This window comes from Taurulus bubalis (assembly GCF_910589615.1).
Source record: "Taurulus bubalis genome assembly, chromosome: 10".
NCBI lineage: Eukaryota > Metazoa > Chordata > Actinopteri > Perciformes > Cottidae > Taurulus > Taurulus bubalis.
Window position 1 is genome coordinate 26,584,316 of NC_136598.1, and position 21,215 is coordinate 26,605,530.

Genomic DNA, 21,215 nt, shown 5'->3' on the forward strand with positions numbered 1-21,215 from the left:
CACACACACACACACACACACACACACACACACACACACACACACACACACACACACACACACACACATACACACTCACACGTGTTTCACTGCATCTCCACTTCAAGACGTCAGCCCTTCACTGTAAAATTGTTCCGTTTTTTCACGACATCGGCAATAAATTGTAGCAGATGAAGTCGTCACTGTTGACCTCTCGTTCACAGCCTGATGCCTCAGAGTTATGGATCCAAACCACAGCTCCTCCTCCTCCTCTTCTTCCTCTTCCTCCTCCTCCTCTTCCTCCCCTTGTGTCAGATGGAGCCTCCGACTGGTTTCCTCTCCTGCAGCGTGTTCGTCCACAGAGTGATTGACAGCTGAGGCCCTTGGACCCTGTTTATATATTTACTCATGTGTAAATACACACACACACACACACACACACACACACACACACACACACACACACACACACACACACACGCACGAGTGTCTGTGAAGCTAGACATCAGAGGGTGTTGTGGGTGACGAAAGGTCACAGAGGTCAAAACGCTCAAGAAGGAAAACATCAAACGCAAAAATATATAAACAGATTGGTTGTTAGTAATAAATATTTCTACATTTTATGATGCCATGACATCACATGACTATTTGATGGTCGTGGAGGTCAAAGGTCAGATAATCCTCATCAGATAATTACCAGCACCTGCTTTAAATAGTGCTGCAACAGTTAAACAATATCTCTACACCTCTACACTTCTATAACTCTATACCTCTATATCTCTACACCTCTACACCTCTATAACTCTATACCTCTATATCTCTACACCTCTACACCTCTATAACTCTATACCTCTATATCTCTACACCTCTACACCTCTATAACTCTATACCTCTATATCTCTACACCTCTACACCTCTATAACTCTATACCTCTATATCTCTACACCTCTATACCTCTATAACTCTACACCTCTATACCTCTACACCTCTATACCTCTATACCTCTACACCTCTACAACTCTATACCTCTACACCTCTACAACTCTATACCTCTATACCTCTACAACTCTATAACTCTATACCTCTATACCTCTATACCTCTACAACTCTATACCTCTATACCTATATAACTCTATATCTCTATACCTCTATAATTCTATACCTCTATACCTTTATACCTCTACACATCTACACCTCTACAACTCTATACCTCTATACCTCTACAACTCTATACCTCTATACCTCTACAACTCTATAACTCTATACCTCTACAACTCTATACCTCTACAACTCTATACCTCTATAACTCTATACCTCTATACCTATATAACTCTATACCTCTATACCTCTACACATCTATACCTCTATACCTCTACACCTCTACACCTCTATAACTCTATACCTCTATACCTCTACACATCTACACCTCTACAACTCTATACCTCTATACCTCTATAACTCTATACCTCTATAACTCTATACCTCTATACCTCTACACCTCTATACCTCTATACCTCTACAACTCTATACCTCTATACCTCTATACCTCTACACCTCTACACCTCTATAACTCTATACCTCTACACATCTACACCTCTACAACTCTATACCTCTATACCTCTATAACTCTATACCTCTATAACTCTATACCTCTATACCTCTACACCTCTATAACTCTATACCTCTATACCTCTACACCTCTATACCTCTACACTTCTATAACTCTATACCTCTATACCTCTACACCTCTATAACTCTATACCTCTATACCTCTACACCTCTACACCTCTATAACTCTATACCTCTATACCTCTACACCTCTATAACTCTATACCTCTATACATCTATACCTCTATAACTCTACAACTCTATACCTCTACACCTCTATAACTCTACAACTATACACCTCTACACCTGTATAACTATACACCTGTACACCTGTATAACTATACACCTGTACACCTGTATAACTCTACAACTATACACCTCTACACATCTATACATCTATACCTCTACACCTCTATAACTCTACAACTCTACACCTCTATAACTCTATACATCTACACCTCTATACCTATATACATCTACACCTCTATAACTCTACAACTCTACACCTCTATAACTCTATACATCTACACCTCTACACCTCTATACCTATACACCTCTAATACTCTATAACTCTACACCTCTATAACTCTATACCTCTACACATTTACACCTCTATAACTCTATACCTCTACACCTCTACAACTCTATAGCTCTATACCTCTATACCTCTACACATCTACACCTCTACAACTCTATACCTCTATACCTCTACACCTCTATAACTCTACAACTATACACCTCTACACATCTATACCTCTATAACTCTACAACTATACACCTCTACACCTGTATAACTGTACACCTCTACACCTGTATAACTCTACAACTATACACCTCTCCAACTATATACCTCTACACCTCTATAACTCTACAACTCTATACCTCTACACCTCTATAACTCTACACCTCTATAACTCTGCAACTCTACACCTCTATAACTCTATACATCTACAACTCTATAACTCTACAACTATACACCTCTACACCTGTATAACTCTATAACTCTATACCTCTACACCTCTATACCTCTACACCTCTATAACTCTACACCTCTACAACTCTATACCTCTCTAACGCTACACCTCTACAACTCTATACCTCTACACCTCTACAACTCTATACCTCTATACCTCTACAACTCTATAACTCTATACCTCTATACCTCTACAACTCTATACCTCTACAACTCTATACCTCTATACCTCTATAACTCTATACCTCTATACCTCTATAACTCTATACCTCTATACCTCTATAATTCTATACCTCTATACCTTTATACCTCTACACATCTACACCTCTACAACTCTATACCTCTACAACTCTATAACTCTATACCTCTACACCTCTACACCTCTATACCTCTATAACTCTACACCTCTATACCTCTACACATCTACGTATAAATCTACACCTCTAGACCTCTACACATCTATAACTCTATAACTCTACACCTCTATATCTCTACACCTCTATAGCTCTATAACTTTACACCTCTATAGCTCTATAACTCTACACCTCTATAGCTCTATACCTCTGCTCTACACCTCTATAACTCTATACCTCTACACATCTATAACTCTATACCTCTACACCTCCATGCCTCTACACCTCTATACCTCTACACCTTTTGTACTCCAGCTATTATGTAGCGTATGCATTTTATTTATTTCTTCCCCAAAAAGGTCCACACAGATGCTTTATATATATATGGAGTTTCCAAAAGCTAATTTCCATTTTCGGGCATACGTTTCTCTTCAATGGTTTTTCTCGTTGACCTTTTCTTCTGCAGGTCGTGTGGACCAGCCGCCGCTAAGCTCACAGTATTTACTCTTCACTAAACACACCAGCGGGTCGAGTGTTACTGGAACTGGACCTGAGTCTGAGCAGGTACAGCGGACATGTATTCACCACGCACAGCGTGCTTCCATTTGTCAGAAGGAAGACGAGCCCTTAAAAGCACCAAACGTCAACACAGCTCCTGCTCCCAGTGCGTCTCCCAGTGCGTCTCCCAGTACCTGCAATGGAACCGGCTGAAGGAAAGAGGAGTCGATCACAGGAGCTGAAGGATCATCCATCACTTAGGGATCTTTCGCAGGAGGCCTAAGATGAGGCTGTGGTGGAGATTACAATCTAACGGAGCGGGTTTAAAGGGTCGCGACCCCATGGAGATAAATGGGCTCTTTATAAAAACACTTTTGGTGGGAAAGAAAGAGTCAGCACTCCGGATCAAGAGGACAGGAACTACACGTGAGACCAGGAACAGGAAGTTGGAAAAAGACTTCAGTTCTGGAGCTCGTAAATATTAATTTTTTCTGAAAAACTATTTTCATGTTGAAAACTATTTTCAATGACGACATCTGTGAAACTTTTATCCTCATAAGAGACCCGCTGGAGAGACAGGTGAGCAGGAGAGAGACAGGTGAGGAGGAGAGAGACAGGTGAGGAGGAGAGAGACAGGTATAGACATATAACGCCAGGAAGTCAAACTAGACGTGACAATTTTCACAGTAAAAGCAGGAAACAGGGGAAAGAAAAAACAAACAAAACACAGAAGAAACAAAACCGAGAACACAAACTCCAAAAGATGCCACACAGTCCGAGTCTGTTTGTTGCGCAACAGGAAATGATTTGTGTCAATAAATATAATGCTATTAATTTAAATCGTGTTGATCTTCCCTGGACGTGGAAGTGTTCCGTGATGAGTTCGCAGCCCTCCACATGCATTTCATTCTGCAACGCTGGTCGTCCTGACTTTGCGGTTCAGTCCACGTAGAGAAAGGCCGACTTAAAGCCCCGCGGTTCCCAGGGACCGCCGTGCAGAGGAGGAGGGGTCGGAAAGTGAACCTAAATCCTCCCGGCTCTTGGCAGAGGCCGTGTCAGCCGCTGTGTTGTTGTGCAAAGCAGATAAGGTGATTTCCGGCCCGCTGAGAGGCGAAAACTCCTGGAGACGAACTCGCACCGGACCCGAAAGAGCACCCATTCAACGGGGCTCTGATCCGCCCGGGATGCGACAGGCGCCGTCCTGGTGCATGAAGGTGGAGAAAGACTCCGGAGACACTGGGCTGCTGTGAGGAGGCGAAGCGGGAGGAGAGGAGCCGAGCGGCTGCTTTTAGTTTCCAGACGCATTTTATGGCCGTGGTGTCTGACGGGAGAAGTTCTTCCATCCATCGGTGGTTCAGATCCCACTTCGACCCACTTAGAGTGTGAATCACGGCCGCGCCCCGCCTTATTATAACCACAGCTCTGTCTTTAAAGTCTGATTGAGATTGCAGAGTTTACAGTTTTCCCCCGTTTATTGGGTGCGACGACTTAAAAGACATCTTGTGTTTGAATATTTTTTCTCCAGCTGTGGTGACGACTGGAAGAGGCTGATTATGAATATGTTATATTGTTTTACAGGGTTAAAGAAAATGTATATTTGTGTCTTTTGAAGCAATGAAACAGTAAAAAAAGAAGACAATATTTTCATGGACTTTCTTCAAGGTGTGGGGGATAAATACAAATATAAAGTGCTTTTATTGCTGCATATTAGTGAGAATCACCTGCAGCGACAAACACGTACCTGAAGAAGCAGGACTCCTCATATCGTCTTTTAAATGCAGCTTTTTACATTTCATTTAGCGGTCTTCAGCAACTTACAATAAGTGCATTCAACAAGAACCAAGAAAGTACAATTTCTTTAATAAAGTTAAACTACAAAGTGCTATCAGTAACATGTAAGTGCTACTTTCTTTATTCAAGGTATAGTAGAAAAAGATGTGTTTTTAGTTTGCAGTGGAAGCTTTCTTGTTCTTGTTCTTGTTCTTCTTCTGTCTCCTCATTGGGCCTTTTTCCAAAGACGTTTGTTTTTTTACTCATTTTTGCTCGTTTGTTAATTTTTGGGGTAACGTGTCACGTGGCCGAGACGAGCTCAGACGGATGTGTCCAGTTTTTCAAAATAAAACCGTAATAATAAATACAAATTTTGTTTTCATTAATTTTTTCAGTGCAGCCCGGCACCAAAGGACCGGTACCAAATATAGGAACAAAACAATACACGTTTCCTATGGTTGTGTGATGTGTTCACATCCCAGCCCTAACCTCACCATGTGAGTTGTTTCATGAACCTTCATACTTCATGATGCACGAGTCCACCCAGCGTGCCACGATGCAACGAGACGCTACAGCTAATCATTCAACCCGTCACACGAGGCGTTTACTGCACAACCACGACTAATGAGACGTGCACACTCACGTGCAACAATCTGGCCCAAAATAAAAAGATCAAACCCCGCTGAGTCACTTCTGTTTGCAGACTGTTTCCATTCAAAACTTCACTTTCTGTGGCGGAGAAGCAAACGCCACGATGTCATCCATGCTAACGTGCAGTGCATCAGTTAGCAGAGAGGCTTCTCCTCTCGGCGGCTCCGGCAGTGTTTTGGGGAAACGACCCCAGAGCAGCTGTAAAAGACGACTGGTGAGCGGTGTTTGTGTTTTTAACCGACGGACAGACTAAACTCTCTCCATCAGATGTCGTCTTTAAAAGCAAAAACACACCCAGCACATGTGGTCCCCTGGCTGGGTGGCGGCTCAGGTGAGAGCGCTGGAATTCAGAGCATGTGGATGTTTGGTTTAGTTCAACATGTTTTCACAAATGCCCATTTCACAAGGTTCAAGTCTTGAAAACATCAACCACATTTTCCAGACATCAGTCGGAGCAGCAACGAGCAACAGTCTGCAGGAGTTCGGCAGTTTGGTCGTCGCCATTTTGTTTTTTCTGCAACCAGTGAACAGGAAGTGACCATATTTGGACTGAGGAGGAGCGACGTAGAGACCTGTCAATCACCTTGTAGCCCCGCCCCTAAAGCATCCCCTGCTTTATGGTCTGTTTGACTCTAAATGACCATAATGTACTAAATGGACATCTGAGGAGTCACCCCCTGGTGGTCAGGAGAGAGAATGCAGCTTTAACACATGAAGCATATACTTCTATACAACCAGAGGAGTCACCTCCTGGTGGTCAGGAGAGAGAATGCAGCTTTAACACATGAAGCATATACTTCTATACAACCAGAGGAATCACCCCCTGGTGGTCAGGAGAGAGAATGCAGATTTAACACATGAATCATAGACTTCTATACAACCAGAGGAGTCACCCCCTGGTGGTCAGTAGAGAGAATGCAGCTTTAACACATGAAGCATATACTTCTATACAACCAGAGGAGTCGCCCCAGTATGGACCTTCATTTGGGTCAAATCCTTGGTCTGCGGGACGTCCGTCCAACAATGCAAAAAGCTTTACTGGGCAGCCGCTGGTCATACTGGTGTGTTTTCACAGGGCAGCTTGAGTCAGCAGAATAGCAAAGTGGATGAATGAATGTGTTTTCATCTGCAGTCAGCTGGAGAAGAGCTGAGAAATCAAGACTGTCTCCTCTTATGTGATGGAAGACTGCATCCAGTCCGCCATCTAACTATGTTTAACAGACAGTAGGGAAGTAATATTTCTCAAAATATCTGAATACTACTTGAAAAAACGGAATCATGATTCAGCATATTCTTATATTTATATATATACTTTATTTTTGTACATCGAGATGAATGTATACATAGTATACAATACAAAAGACAACTGATACAATGTACATGATGTGAAAAAAAAGACAAACTAACTGTACAGTGCCGTCCTTTTCCTTTAGACGGCAGCATTGGTCCCCTGAGTCGAATCCGACTGGAAGAGTAATTACATTTTCTGTTGCAGGACATGTTGCGTTTAAAAGGACCACCTTTACAACACCAATAGTTATCTATTATTCTGCAATGTCTGATGCATTGAAGTGTGAAATTGGAAGGGTTGAAGGTTTGGGTCTGAGAGATGTTGAATCCTTTTGGTAAACATGTACAATGGTCCTTGAACTTCCAACCTTCCATTTAAAGAGTTTGTTTTTAAGACAGCTGGTGCATTTTATTCTATTCAACCATTCATTCATATTAAGCAGCTGGAAGTGCAGTAACAGTGATACAATGGAATGGAAACAATCCCATGATGCAAAGCACGGCGTTGGGTCTTTGATTGTGTTTCAGGGTGGAAGATTTCCAAAACAGCTCACTAAAGATTGATAACTACAGATTATACTATCAATGAATGATGCATGGTGTTTGCTGCTTGAGGAAACGCTACTCGCCAAGTGATACCACTTTTAATGGCCTGAAAACAATGTTTTCATTTATGTGATTTTGTATGAGATTGTTGCGATGCCTTATTTAAACTCTATGCCGTGGAAACAATGAATTCACTTTTTAACTAATTTATTTTTGCCATATATTTATGCATTATTGCCAATATGGCGGTATTTGAAAGCCTTAACGGTGAAAGTAACAATTATGACCAATGAACAACTGTTTGGTTTGCTATTTTTTGCATTTTCTTCTTTGTTTTTCCGTTGCCTACCCGTGAAATGTTGTGTCCCGTTATACCCGCCACCCATCAAATCAGCTGAAACTGTCTTTGGTTTTTATTTTCAAACAACTAGAAGAAGAAGACTGACGTGGTTGTTGTCGCGTGGTTGACGCTGCTACTGTTATAATTGTATTTGTTTGATCCGATGTTCTCCATCTACATCGGCAGAGCGCTAACGGGGTCGCATCGAATTAATACACAACTAGGGGGCGCAACCAGGAAACCTCAAAAATATCAAATATTTAAAAAAAATGTCCCTTTTGGTTTCAGAATTGTTCAAAGAACACATGAGCGGCTTTCCTCGAGGTCGTGGCTCTTTGGCAACAAGCGGCTGAGCGCCGGTCGGTTTGGATAAAAAAAAAAAAAGAAGATTTGAAGGATTTCATTTCAGATTCTTGTCTCTGACTGATGGCATGAAATATTCCCAAAAACCTCCATGACATTACTTTATAGACCTTAACAATAACAAGGCAACAGCTTGGGTCCATGTTCACTTCCTGTCAGCGGATGTCATTCACATAAACTGGGACCCATTTTGGAACGTTTACTTCTAAATCTAGGAATTGCTCGTTAGCGTGAACTAAGTCTCGTGCAGATTTGCGTCTGACGGACAAACGCGCAATCAAAGGTTCTGATTTAACAACAACACTTTCTTTGCATTTTGTGATGAATAACAAGAGCAGCGGTGGTTCACGTTGCCATAAAGACCCAACTAATCAATGACAACATGAGTTTAGTCGCTGCAGATCATTCTACAGCACCGACTCCAGAAGCAGTCAACAACAAGGCCATGGAGAGACTGAGTGGACCCTTTAGGTCTCGGTGTCGCTGCAGTGATACAGTACTGTTTCACATTTTGAGAAGTTCTTCAGTCAAAAATGTCAATTCACAGGTGAGATTCTGAGGTTACACCCCAGCACGCTCTCTTGGTTTGGTCCTGGACTTTCTGTTCTCTTTTTGGCTTCTGCAACGTCATCCTGTGCACGTGACAAAACCAGTGAACCTTGTTTGTGTGCAGATGTGTGTGTGATCACCGTCTCTGCAGCTTCCTCCTCCGTCTCTCTGCACATGCTCAGGCATCTGTCCTGGTTGAGGTAGACTGAGCTCGATCCCAACTGAGGTGGTTCGACGGCTCTCCTGTCTAAACAGATGTCTGTCTTTTTCAAACAATGGAGGGAGACCCTCTCCGTCTCCGTTGGTTTTTCTTCTTGTAGCAGACGCCCCTTCAGGCAGCATCGGAGGGTATTTTTCACCCCAACGCAGCCTTGGGATCCTTATCACGCAGATTCGGGCGTGAAGGTTTGTGTCAAATCGTCAATTTGACAAAAAGAAGTCCCCGGGCTGGTGTCTGTTCGGCTTTAACAGGGCTTCAGGTTGCAGAGGTCCAGCTCCTGAGGCTTCCTCCTCCCAGAGCAGTGGTCTCTGGGTAGATTCAGGCCGTTCTCCGTCACGCAGCGCACCGGCCGCCTCTTGAAGCCCCTCCCACAGGATTTGGAGCAGTGAGACCAGACTCCGATGTCCCACAACGGACACGGATCCCCGCACGCCCTTACCGCCACGGGCCGGTCGGCGCCGTCACAGTCTGCCGCCGGACGCCCCTCCGCGCTCTGGCAGTGCACCGCCCTCTTCTGCAGGCCGGTCCCGCAAGTCACCGTGCACGAATCCCAACTTCCTGTCACCCAGTGGCTGACCGGCCTCTTCCCCGTCGCCTGCTTCCTGGCCTCCACCCTGTTGCTGTCCGCAAGGACGCTGTTGTGCGCCGCGTGGCTTTTGTCCTCCTTCCGCAGAGTCTTTTCCTCCTTGCTCTCCTTGGCGATGTAGAAGGAGTAGCGAACCCTGGGAGGAGTCATCTTCCCCACGGAAAGCACCTCCACGGTCAGGGGCTCCTGCAGCGGCCGGATGGCCTGGAGGATCTCCACGGACGTGGAGGTGCCGCTGTAGCGCAGCAGGCTGCCCCTCACCAGCAGGTCGCGCTCCACGGCCGACACCACGTAGTTGCCGTTCAGCAGGTACTTGCCGTGGCGATTCTTCACCGCCAGGTAGTTCTCGTCGCTCACTATCCCTCGGTAGCCGCGCTGGCGGACGTCGATGTTGGAAGCTCCGACGGGCAGCATCGCCACGAAGTTGTAGCCGTGACTGAAAAGGCAAAAGTGTGGAGATAAAGAGCGTTAACGATGCTGAAGGGCCACTGAAGGGCAACTTAAACAGTGCTCCATGTACGGTTAAAGATCATCGACATAAAGGATGTCCAGAGACTAGGGAGGCACTGATACTTTGCTCAATACTACCCCGATATGACCGATACCACGACGGCAACAGGACATCAACCTTTCGTGCATCTCGGTGTAATCAGGGCCTCAGAGTCCAGTGCAGTTTTGTCCATTGATACTTTTGGAATATTCCTTAATAATTAAAGCGGTTTCGCTGTACATCCGGAGGCTGCGTGGCGTCTTCAGAGATAGATTGTTGAGAGTGAAGACGGCAATACGTTATCTCTTCCTTCCCAACAACACACAAAGACATCTCCACTGCACACCTGCTCATGACATTGACCTCCTCGTTGACTTAGACCCGACACTAAAGAGCAGTTCGGCGCGTGCCGGCGCACTATACTTACACAGGTTTGGTGAACATTCCCGAGACCTTCTTGCAGCCCTGGTTGTCGCCGCCGCACACGCCGCACTTGTCAAACTTCCTGCTGGAGTCCAGCTTGCCATCGCAGCCCGCTTTGATGCATTTTCCTTGGACGCACACGGCCGAGGTGTCGGGAGAGCAGGGCGTCCCGTCCACAACCTGCAGGGGTTCAGAGACTAATGTGTAAGCAAGAACAACAACAAGGGGGAAGGAAAGAGCTCATCCATATCCATACTTTATTCTTCTGACTAAACAAACATCATGAACCAGAGAGCTACATAAATAGAGAGTATCCCCAGACTGAGTGTACAGTGTCCTTTAGTGTAAACGAGATGTTGGATAGCATCGCTGCTACACACTTGTTTGCTTTCTGGTTGCATAAATAGTTCCTGACAAGCCCCAGCTGTGAGGTGATGCTGTCCCTGCATGTTTCCCTCTCACCACTCTCATCGCTCTGTAAGGCACCAACACATCACCCCTCACTGAGGAAGAAGAGAACAAATCTCACCAGGCAGTGACACTCCAACCCTTTGTGAGTAGAGAGCTGCTTCTATAAATGTTTCAACTACACCTCCCATGAGCATTTGACTCATGACGAGGTGTTCGGTGACAGATTGCATTAGCGAGTACAACAGTTGATACCCACTTAGCTTCAACCTCCAGTTGAAGGCAATGCTGATGTGCCTTAAAGCTGCATTCTCTCTACTAACCATCAAGGGGCGACTCCTCTGGTTGTATAGAAGTATATGCTCCATGTGTCAAAGCTGCATTCTCTCTCATGACCACCAGGGGGCGACTCCTCTGGTTGTATAGAAGTAAATACTTCATGTATTAAAGCTGCATTATCCCTCCTGACCATCAGGGGGTGACTCCTCTGGTTGTATAGAAGTCTATATAAATGACTCTACTTCTCTCTTGATTTATTCCCTCAGTAAACATTGTAAACGTGAGTTTATGTCTCAATGTCTAGTTTTAAGTCTTCAATACAGCATGATGTTCATTTATTAAATTATGGTAATTTAGAGTCAAATAGTCAAAAAGGAATATTTCCCCAAATAACTGCCCCAAAGTCATTTCAAACATAAACCCGCTACGTACCTTTGTAGCGAGGACGTAGAAGTATCCGGTCCCATTGGCGCGGCAGATAAGCTTGCATTTGTCCTTTGGGGAGATGCCCGAATATTTTGGAACCCAAACCACAGAGGAACCCAGTCTGTTGGTGTTCAGGTTCAAACCGTTGAACGCTTCACACTGCTCCTCACGGAAACTCTTCCCTGGAGACATAAAAACAACAACTTCGCGCTAGATTGACGACTACTCCAACGCTGGCAAAGGGGGTCCTAAATACACACTAGCTTGCTCCTTAGCTTACAGACTTGTTCGCATTTAGGATAACAAAATAACCGATGTGTTTGGTTGGGGTTTCTGAAGTGTTCATTTCCCCTAAACAAAACAGTAAAGAACAGCACAGAGCTGCTGAAAGGTAACTCATGACATCATCCAGGGCCAGCTCCTCCAGTGGATGTGCCAGTCATGAAACGGGGCGTAATGCAACATATCTCTAACCCTACATTTAACTGTGTGGTTTGGAGCTACTAGGTTAAGTTACTACTACTTTGCTAACAGAAGAAGAGCGGACTGTAATCTCTTGTCAAGCTATATGAGGACATTAACCACCAAAAGATGGAGAATGCAACCAAAACAACTTTCCAGATCCGTGTGATATTAGTGAGTGGTTAGAATACATCAGCACATGGCCCAATATGTAGTGTCCAGGGAAGAACAAGTATTTTGGTGCCAGCGAGAAAGTACGTTGAACTTGTTTGTTGGCAATCGAAGGTGCAACAACCAGACATTTTGGTGTTTTGCTAACTTGTTTTATGGTTGCTTCAACTCCTTCAAAGGTAATTGGACAGTCACTGTTTGGGGAGGGGAACTGGTTTGGTGAACGGCCACAGCCCTCAATGTGTGTCTCACTGTGTGAACGCACTCAAACAGAGACGAGGTTACCTGTGTCGGGACAAGTGTTGAGGTTACATGAGCGATATTTGACGCGAAGGCCGTAGCAGTATTTGCCTCCGTTCTCAGGAACGGGGTTATCGCACTCCCTCTTGGCCAGCTGGACTCCTCCACCACAACTCCGGGAACAACCTCCGAATGGCCCCCACTTTCCCCACCGGCCGTCCACCTGGAAAAAAGAGGGTTGTAGCAACGGTACATCAGTCTGTGATGAAAAGAACGACCAATCAGGATGAGGCTCGCTCTGCGCACACGCTCACCTTGATGTGCATGGTGTTGTTCTTATCCGTGCAGGCTCCTCGGTAGCAGACCTTGCCGTTGCCGTTGCCGCAGCCGGTGCCGTCCGCCCAGGGGAAGTGTCGGGTCTGGCAGACCAGCTGGCCGCGCGCCTTCCCGGTGCACCACAGCTTGGAGCAGGGCTGCATGTACGGGCAGGGCTTGGAGCCGGACCCGAAGGCCAACTCACACTGCCGGTGCAGGCTGTAGCTGGAACCGGGTAGGCTGTCCGAGAGAGACAGCTGCTTCTGAGGCTGGTCCAGCAAACAGTCTCCTAAAGACACGAACCAACAAGATCACAACCAATCAGGCCTTTCAATTTATTTCATGCACCAATTTATATTTTGACAAACCCACAGAGTTCAGCTCATTGTTTTGGTCTGAAAACAGCTGGAAACGACCAGCTGTTTTCAGTGCACAAGCTAATGAGCCTGATTTACGCTACAAGTCCAGCACCAAACAGGACACCAGCAGGTGGTAAAGATTCAGATACCTCCCTCAGGAGCTGAAGGAGAACAAAACCTACAGTAGCTAAAGGAAGACTGATTATTGGACTTTGTGTTTATGTTGAAAATGTGTGGCTATACCAATTATTTCCTAGGCATCCACGAGATGTAATGAGAATTTCAATAAACATAAAAATAAATGTTTTTTAAGAAAATTAACAACCTTTGCTTTCAATCACCTAAAAGAGTAAAATACACTTTGGTCATTATAGAGTGGGAGGAACATAAACACTTTATCATCTTACTCAAATCAAATGTCCCTCAGAATGCATTTTGCTCTTTCAAACTTTTGTGCATTAGAAGGGTACTCTGTTTAGTCCATTTAAGGTAGTGTCGACCAAAGGCTGTGCAAAGCTGCAGGGCTATAAAACGATGGATTATAACATTTAATGAATGCTCATGAATGAGCTTCAAACCGTCTTCATTGTGCACAAAGCCAGAGTGCAAGCTGTCCAAATGAGACAGCACAGGCACCAGCTCATGTTTGGATTGGACAGATAACTCACATAGAAAAGACAGCAGCGATCAACTTAGTAAACGCTCAGCGGGCGGGTCGACAGTCACTTATTAGAGTTTACACACTGGCAGAGAAAGACTTGGCATAAAGGAGCCAGTGTGGAGAAAAAACAGAGTAATATATTAATACACTTTGGAATGTTTTATTTAAAGTGGATACTGGAAGTGGATACTCTGTCATCATCAGCATATATAATTACACCTCAAGGAAAAATACTACCTCGGGTACACCTGTTCAGTTTACTGCACTCCAGAGTGATTCTGCCACAGAGTGTTTCATATTTCTGTTGAGGTAAGAGAGACTCTGTGTTGTGCCAGTTCTGTAATGAAATATTCCCTTCCTGGCTAAGATATCTGACTTGGTGTTTCAGAAAAATAAAAGTATTTTTTGCCAATGATGCAGAATTCTCATCCCATGTAAGGTAATTTAAGCTTGGGTTCAACGTGCTTTGAGATCAATTGTTTCCTAATTTCATCATATACTTGTCTGTAAGAGAAAATATGCCTTTTTTTATCTTCAACAGGTTTACTATGACGGGACAACTGCTGTACAAGTGGACATCGGCCAAACGTTGGCATCCATCAACCAAACGTTTGCATCCACCAACCACACATGAGCATTCACCAGTCAAACGTTGGCGTCCACCAACCGAAAGTTGGCAGACACCAAATGAATGTTGCCGTCCATCAGCCAGCCTGCATTAATCTCTCTTTGTTTCCCACTTTACTGCAACTTTTGTGAACGGATACACCAGTTCGGAACTCATCTGTGTCCACATATGTGTGTTTCTGTGCAGCTGCTGAATGTCAGTCACATTTACTCAACTCCCAAGATGAAAATCTGTTTTCTGTTTGGTACGGTGGGTTTATCTGAACTTTTTTTGGTAAAAACAGCTGCTTGCTGTGGCAACAAACTAAATTGGTGAGACTGAACCAACACATTAAAGTTCTGGCAACAGTCACAGTCAGCAAACATGCCATTTGTAGTCACATTTTTCTCCAAAAGTCTTTATTATTGATTGATTGTCAATTTTATGGTATTGGATTAGTTGATATTATGCTGTTATCAGGTTTTGTCCTCTTGCTGATTTCATTGTGTTATTTTCTGTGAAGTGTGTTTGAAAGCTTTGACCCTCACTATTTTGACTTTCATTCCAAGAAAACATTTGGTGCGGATTAGGCACAAATTGTATTTGTGCCTAATAAAAAAAGAAACTCAAGAAAGGCCCAAAGAAACTACAAAAATTGCATCCAAATAGATACTGTATGTTAACTCCCAAAAAAACCTAAATAAAATAACATGGATATTTCTTTATATGAGAGTAAGTATATGTGATCACTTTCGAGTGAAATTACAAATTTAACCGTGACCAAATAGATCCAAGGTCTTTTTGTGTGAGAACACAATTAAATTACAACCAGCTGAGAGCATGAAGCCTGGACAGAATTAGGGAGTCCAGCGACATGTACAGGAAGTGTTTACTAACCATGACCTCTGTCCAGGAACTCGGTAATGATGGCAGCGCTGCACACGGACCAGGGCCGGCTCCTGTCGATCTGAATCAGTGTGGGAGACATCATGTGGTTGTCCTTCAGTTTCCCAAATACCTCCTCACATGCCTTCACGTTGTCATGGGGCATGTTGAAGACGTGGCCTGAGGGACGAGGGGGGGCAGAAGGAAGGCTGTTACGGTCAAGTAGTTGGGTTTAGGCAACACAACCAACATTTAGGTTTAGGCAACAAAACCAACAATTAGGTTTAGGCAACAAAACCAACAGTTGGGTTTAGGAAACAAACTTATGAAAAGTTAGGGTTTGGCAACAAAACCATCAACAGTTAGATTTAGACAACAAAACCACCAACAAATAGGTTTAGGCAACTAAACCACCAACAGTTAGTTTAGGCAACAAAACCACCAACAGTTAGGTTTAGGCAACTAAACCACCAACAGTTAGTTAATGCAACAAAACCACCAACAGTTAAGTTTAGACAACAAAACCACCAACAGTTAGGTTTAGGCAACTAAACCACCAACAGTTAGGTGTAGGCAACTAAACCACCAACAGTTAGGTTTAGACAACAAAACCACCAACAAATAGGTTTAGGCAACTAAACCACCAACAGTTAGGTTTAGGCAACTAAACCACCAACAGTTAGTTAATGCAACAAAACCACCAACAGTTAAGTTTAGACAACTAAACCACCAACAGTTAAGTTTAGACAACTAAACCACCAACAGTTAAGTTTAGACAACTAAACCACCAACAGTTAAGTTTAGACCTAAATCACATAGTAAGGTTAAAGGTCTCGGACTGTTAGTCTTTTAGTTGAAAGTCCTGTTGGTTGGACTCGTCCTTCTCCCCTCACGCCCACCAATAGTCGTCTTTTTGGATATTATAAAGTATGTCACTTGCTCACGTGGATGCATTTCATTTGTGTGTCCGCCCCAAATAAGGATCCTAATTGACTTTCCATCGGCATTATTCTTATGCTGACAGACAAAACACAAATGCTGGATCCTTCCAGAGTCTAGGATCCCCTGACTGCAAAGGCTCCATCACCTTTATGTAAGAATCAGGACCTCGGTACACAGCAAAGAACAACGCAGCCGAGGATCTCAGGGTTAATGGGCAACAAGAGATCTGATAGATAGAAGTCAATTCTAAAAGCAACAGGTAGCCAGTGAATGTGCTAATGCCAGAGAGCGAAAAAAGTTACAGTAATTGAATCGACTAGTTTTGAATGCGTGGATAACCGTTCCCAGATTTTTGGGAGAAAGAAAAGGTCTCATCCTTGAAATGTTTCTGAGATGATGAAAGCAAAAGATTGAACCTCTTTTTTAACATGTTTGTCCGAGTTGATCAACAAAAAGTGAAGCGTTTTACCAGACACCTCAAGACACATGTAAGTATGAGCCAAAGCAAACTGGACTGACTTGAAGCTGATGTCATTGCAGACAGGAATGCAGTTATGCATGGGAATATACGCCGTGGCATACGTCCATGTTCTAAACCCGGCCTGACGGGGGAATTTAGTTCCCAAGGAAATCATTTCCCTCCTTAAATACGAACATGAAGTACTTTCCAAAAAAGAAAAAAAAAACTGTGTTTTCAATCATGAGACAGGACCATTTTGGGAGGAAATGACTGAACACATATGAGGACAGTGTAAACCAATTCCTCTCTGGGGGCCTCGAGAGTTATACTTGTGCATCTGGTTTCATGAGTTTTGCTTCGTTTAAAGCCTCAACCACTGATTATGGTAAAAAATAAATGTCCCTTATATTATGAATAGGATTTACCTTAACTAGACAGTTTATTATAACTACAGTATACAAGGTTAATAACCCATTATATTTTATTGAAAAAGAAGGAATAGCAGTGTTCAACTTCAGCTGCTTTTACATTTATTTTCACAGACTAAATCTGAAACGAGGCGACTCCTCTGGTTGTATAGAAGTCTATATAAATGACTCTACTTCTCTCTTGATTTATTCCCTCAGTAAACATTATAAACATGAGTTTATGTCTCAATCTCTAGTTTCAAGTCTTCTTCAATACAGCATGATGTTCATTGAGTACATTATGGTCCATTTAGAATCAAACAGTCGAATAAGACTATCCCAAAGCCATTTCAATGCTAACTGCCACGATTCATGCCTAACTTGGCAGATTACATACATGAGTGTGTGCTGAAGCATGCTGTACCACATACCATACTCTTATAGAGGATTGGACATTTTAGCCTGAAGTGCAAAGTGTCTCCTGTTATTTCCTTCACTCCATTCATCCCTTTTCCTAGCTCAGCTTTCTCACAAAAGCATCACAGGCGAACTGGAATGTTCCAGATAAGTGTACATTTGTTAGTATAATGTTATCATGAGACATATTTCAACCGTTATCTCTCACTTCCCATTTGCAGCTGCCATCGTGCAGAGTTACGTTGTGCAGCTGGGACGTCCAACACGAATAGATTTCAACATTGTTCCAGAGACCTGCTGGTTTTCATTGTGTCTGACTAACGAGGGAGTGATTTACAAACTGAACATCAGGTGAATGAAATTAAATAGCTGCTCAGATGGAAAGGCCTCTGGGACCAGGACTGAGAACCACGGCCACTAAGATTGTGGTGAATGTTACAAAACCCTTCGGCTGAGCCAGTTTCCACGCTGGTTATGCGTCCGTCAGAGCAGAATTCCGTTGACGTTGTAAACTGAGGTTACATGCAGCTCACTCTGAGGCCCAGAATCACAGCCCAGAATCAGTCCATGAAAGAGCTGCACAAAGCAATCTATTGGTTTTCTGTTCAGGAAAAAACAAAATGTCTGTTTTCTTTGCGTAGCTCAGCATGAAAAAAAATGACAATGGAAATTAACTAAACCTAACTGTTGTTGGTGTAGTTGCCTAAACTTAACTGTTGTTGGTGTAGTTGCCTAAATCTAACTGTTGGTGGTTTAGTTGCCTAAACCTAACTGTTGTTGGTTTTGTTGTCTAAACCTACTTGTTGGTGGTTTAGTTGCCTAAACCTAACTGTTGGTGGTTTAGTTGCCTAAACCTAACTGTTGGTGGTTTAGTTGTCTAAAACTAACTGTTGTTGGTTTTGTTGTCTAAACCTACTTGTTGGTGGTTTAGTTGCCTAAACCTACTTGTTGGTGGTTTAGTTGCCTAAACCTAACTGTTGGTGGTTTAGTTGTCTAAAACTAACTGTTGGTGGTTTAGTTGTCTAAAACTAACTGTTCTTGGTTTAGTTGTCTAAACCTACTTGTTGGTGGTTTAGTTGCCTAAACCTACTTGTTGGTGGTTTAGTTGCCTAAACCTACTTGTTGGTGGTTTAGTTGCCTAAACCTAACTGTTGGTGGTTTAGTTGCCTAAACCTAACTGTTGGTGGTTTAGTTGTCTAAACCTAACTGTTGGTGGTTTAGTTGTCTAAACCTAACTGTTGGTGGTTTTGTTGCCTAAACCTAATTGTTGGTATTTGTGTTTCCTAAACCTAACTTTTAGTTTAGTTGCCTAAACTGAACTTTTGGTTTTAACGTAATGTTGTACACAAGAAGTCGTGCTGAGGGACATGAAGAAACACAACAATTTGTGTCCCTGTAATAATAGATTGCATTTCTTGACTACTTCACAAACTGCCGTGAGACTGTGTTGGAGGCCAAATGTGTATCTCAGCTTCTAAAATGCGTAACGTGAGTGTTCAGTTGATTGAAAATCCTAACTTGCTCACCAAGTTCGTGGGCCGCCGTGAAGGCGGAGGGCAAGCCGTCGTCTTCGATGACGGAGCAGCTCCTCTTCGGGTCGCACATGGTCCCGACGTCAGCCATCCCCAGCGTGTCGCAGGTCGTGGCCCCGCAGAGATCCTGGAGACACGACAGGTCAGCTACACTTTTTAATTCACAGAAATCTTGATCAATCCGATTGGACTAGAGTCTTCTTTAACATGTTCCCAAACATGTTTTCTGAGGGTGTGCCTGAAGCTACAGAATGAGCCGACCGCGAAGAGCACTAACACAAAGCACATGGGACTGTGGTTTGTTTATTAGTGCTCTGTTCTTAAAATATATGGAGGCAGAGGGTCAGGGGAGGTAACCCACCACAGATCTCCTCTTGGTGTTTGGCTGAAGAGGTAAAGAGGATGAATCCCAGTGACTGTGTCCATCCCATGGCTCTATTTTTTTCGTGAGATATCTCGACCACTTTTGGATGGATTACCATGAAATTGGGTGCAGACATGCATGTTTCCCTCTGGATCCATTACATTAACTTTGGTGATTCTCTAAATTAGGGCTGGTCAGAATTGGGGCTGGTCAAAATCTATCCCGAAAAAAAGGTAATCTCAATATAAATCATGATATAGCATGTTTTCTGGTCAGTATGTGCTGGTTATCAACTTCAATCACGGTATATTTAAATATGATTTAATCATGATATGATTCCATTGAAAGACGATACATTATTATGTTGCAATATCATACGACTCTGAATTCTCATCTATCGCCATCATCAGGTCAGAACAATTAATACAGGGCTTCTGTTTTTGACTAAATACTTCCAAGATGTTGACATGATAGTCCTCTGGTTGTATAGAAGTCTATGCTTCATGTGTTAAAGCTTCCTCTTCTCTCCTGACCACCAGGGGGTGACTTTTCTGGTTGTATAGAAGTATATCATGTGTTAAAGCTGCATTTACTCTCCTGACCACCAGGGGGTGACTCATCTGGTTGTATAGAAGTATATCATGTATTAAAGCTGCATTCTCTCTCCTGACCACCAGGGGGTCACTCCTCCTCAGTCCAGATATGGTCACTTCCTGTTCACTGATTGTAAAAAAACTAAGTAGCCGACGGCCAAAATGACTAATTCAAGGCTTCATAACATCCGTCCACAAACCACTGAGCTACGTCATAGCGACTACGTCCACTTCAGACTATGGTTGGCATGCTAGCATTTAGCTCAAAGCATCACTGCACCCACAGCGAGTACGCGGACCGACTCTGAAGCTGCCGGCATGTCGATTAGTTCCCTCTGGAACAATGAATTGTTCGTGAACATAGCCGTGACTCCTTGTTTTCAGGAAGACAATGGCCTCTGACCTCAAAGCGATTGAGCCTCTGCGTCTTTGTGTTCCTTTAAAATGATTTAGTTCAGAGTCAAATCAAACACATAGCGGACGGGGAACGTTAGGATGAGGCCCAGGAAGCCGTGTGTATTCCACACCACTCTCTCTCCATAATGACAAGATTCTTTCCATCTCAGCAGCGGCATTGTGCCTTACAAGGACCGCCACGCCGGACCGGCACTTTCCTGCATACGATGGCCCTCAGTGTAAATAAAGGGATCTTTTCTCCAGCACCACGGGTGGTTCTTTTATTTTTTAAGTCAAGTTTTGACCTTGAAGGGATTTTGCGTGTTGCTCTGCTGTGGAGGAGCCCAACTGGACCTAATGGAAAGCAGCCATTAACAACCAGAGAGAGGGAGCTGGCTCAGCTGGTCTTTTCCAATGATTCATTGAACTAAAGGAAGGAGATTACAGCAGAGCACACATGGACGGAGGACTGAATGCAGTGACAGCTAATATATGTACTGTTGTGAAGTCAATCAAATGACGACAAACATTTTACAGGATTTTAAAAGTCTGTGCCATAGACAGGACATCAGAAGTGGGCGTCGCCCTGACATCACCCACTGGTTTGTGGACACTTTTGAGGCCTCGACGTTTGATGTTTCTTGGCTTTTTT

General features: G+C 43.6%; 1 protein-coding gene across 1 annotated transcript in view; it reads right to left on the reverse strand.

Moving 5' to 3' along the window:
- Nucleotides 1–7,149: 7,149 nt before the first annotated feature.
- LOC306742545 (A disintegrin and metalloproteinase with thrombospondin motifs 15-like) overlaps nt 7,150–21,215 on the reverse strand; it is a gene marked incomplete at its 5' end in the record, with an annotated part of 15,498 nt that continues 1,432 nt past the window's right edge. Inside the window, 7 exons of the mRNA XM_079224935.1 lie at nt 7,150–10,162; nt 10,644–10,819; nt 11,759–11,934; nt 12,671–12,848; nt 12,940–13,229; nt 15,465–15,632; nt 19,205–19,337. Of these exons, the coding sequence (XP_079081061.1) occupies nt 9,385–10,162; nt 10,644–10,819; nt 11,759–11,934; nt 12,671–12,848; nt 12,940–13,229; nt 15,465–15,632; nt 19,205–19,337 (1,899 nt within the window). The 3' untranslated portion in view covers nt 7,150–9,384. The remainder of the gene's footprint in view (nt 10,163–10,643; nt 10,820–11,758; nt 11,935–12,670; nt 12,849–12,939; nt 13,230–15,464; nt 15,633–19,204; nt 19,338–21,215) is intronic.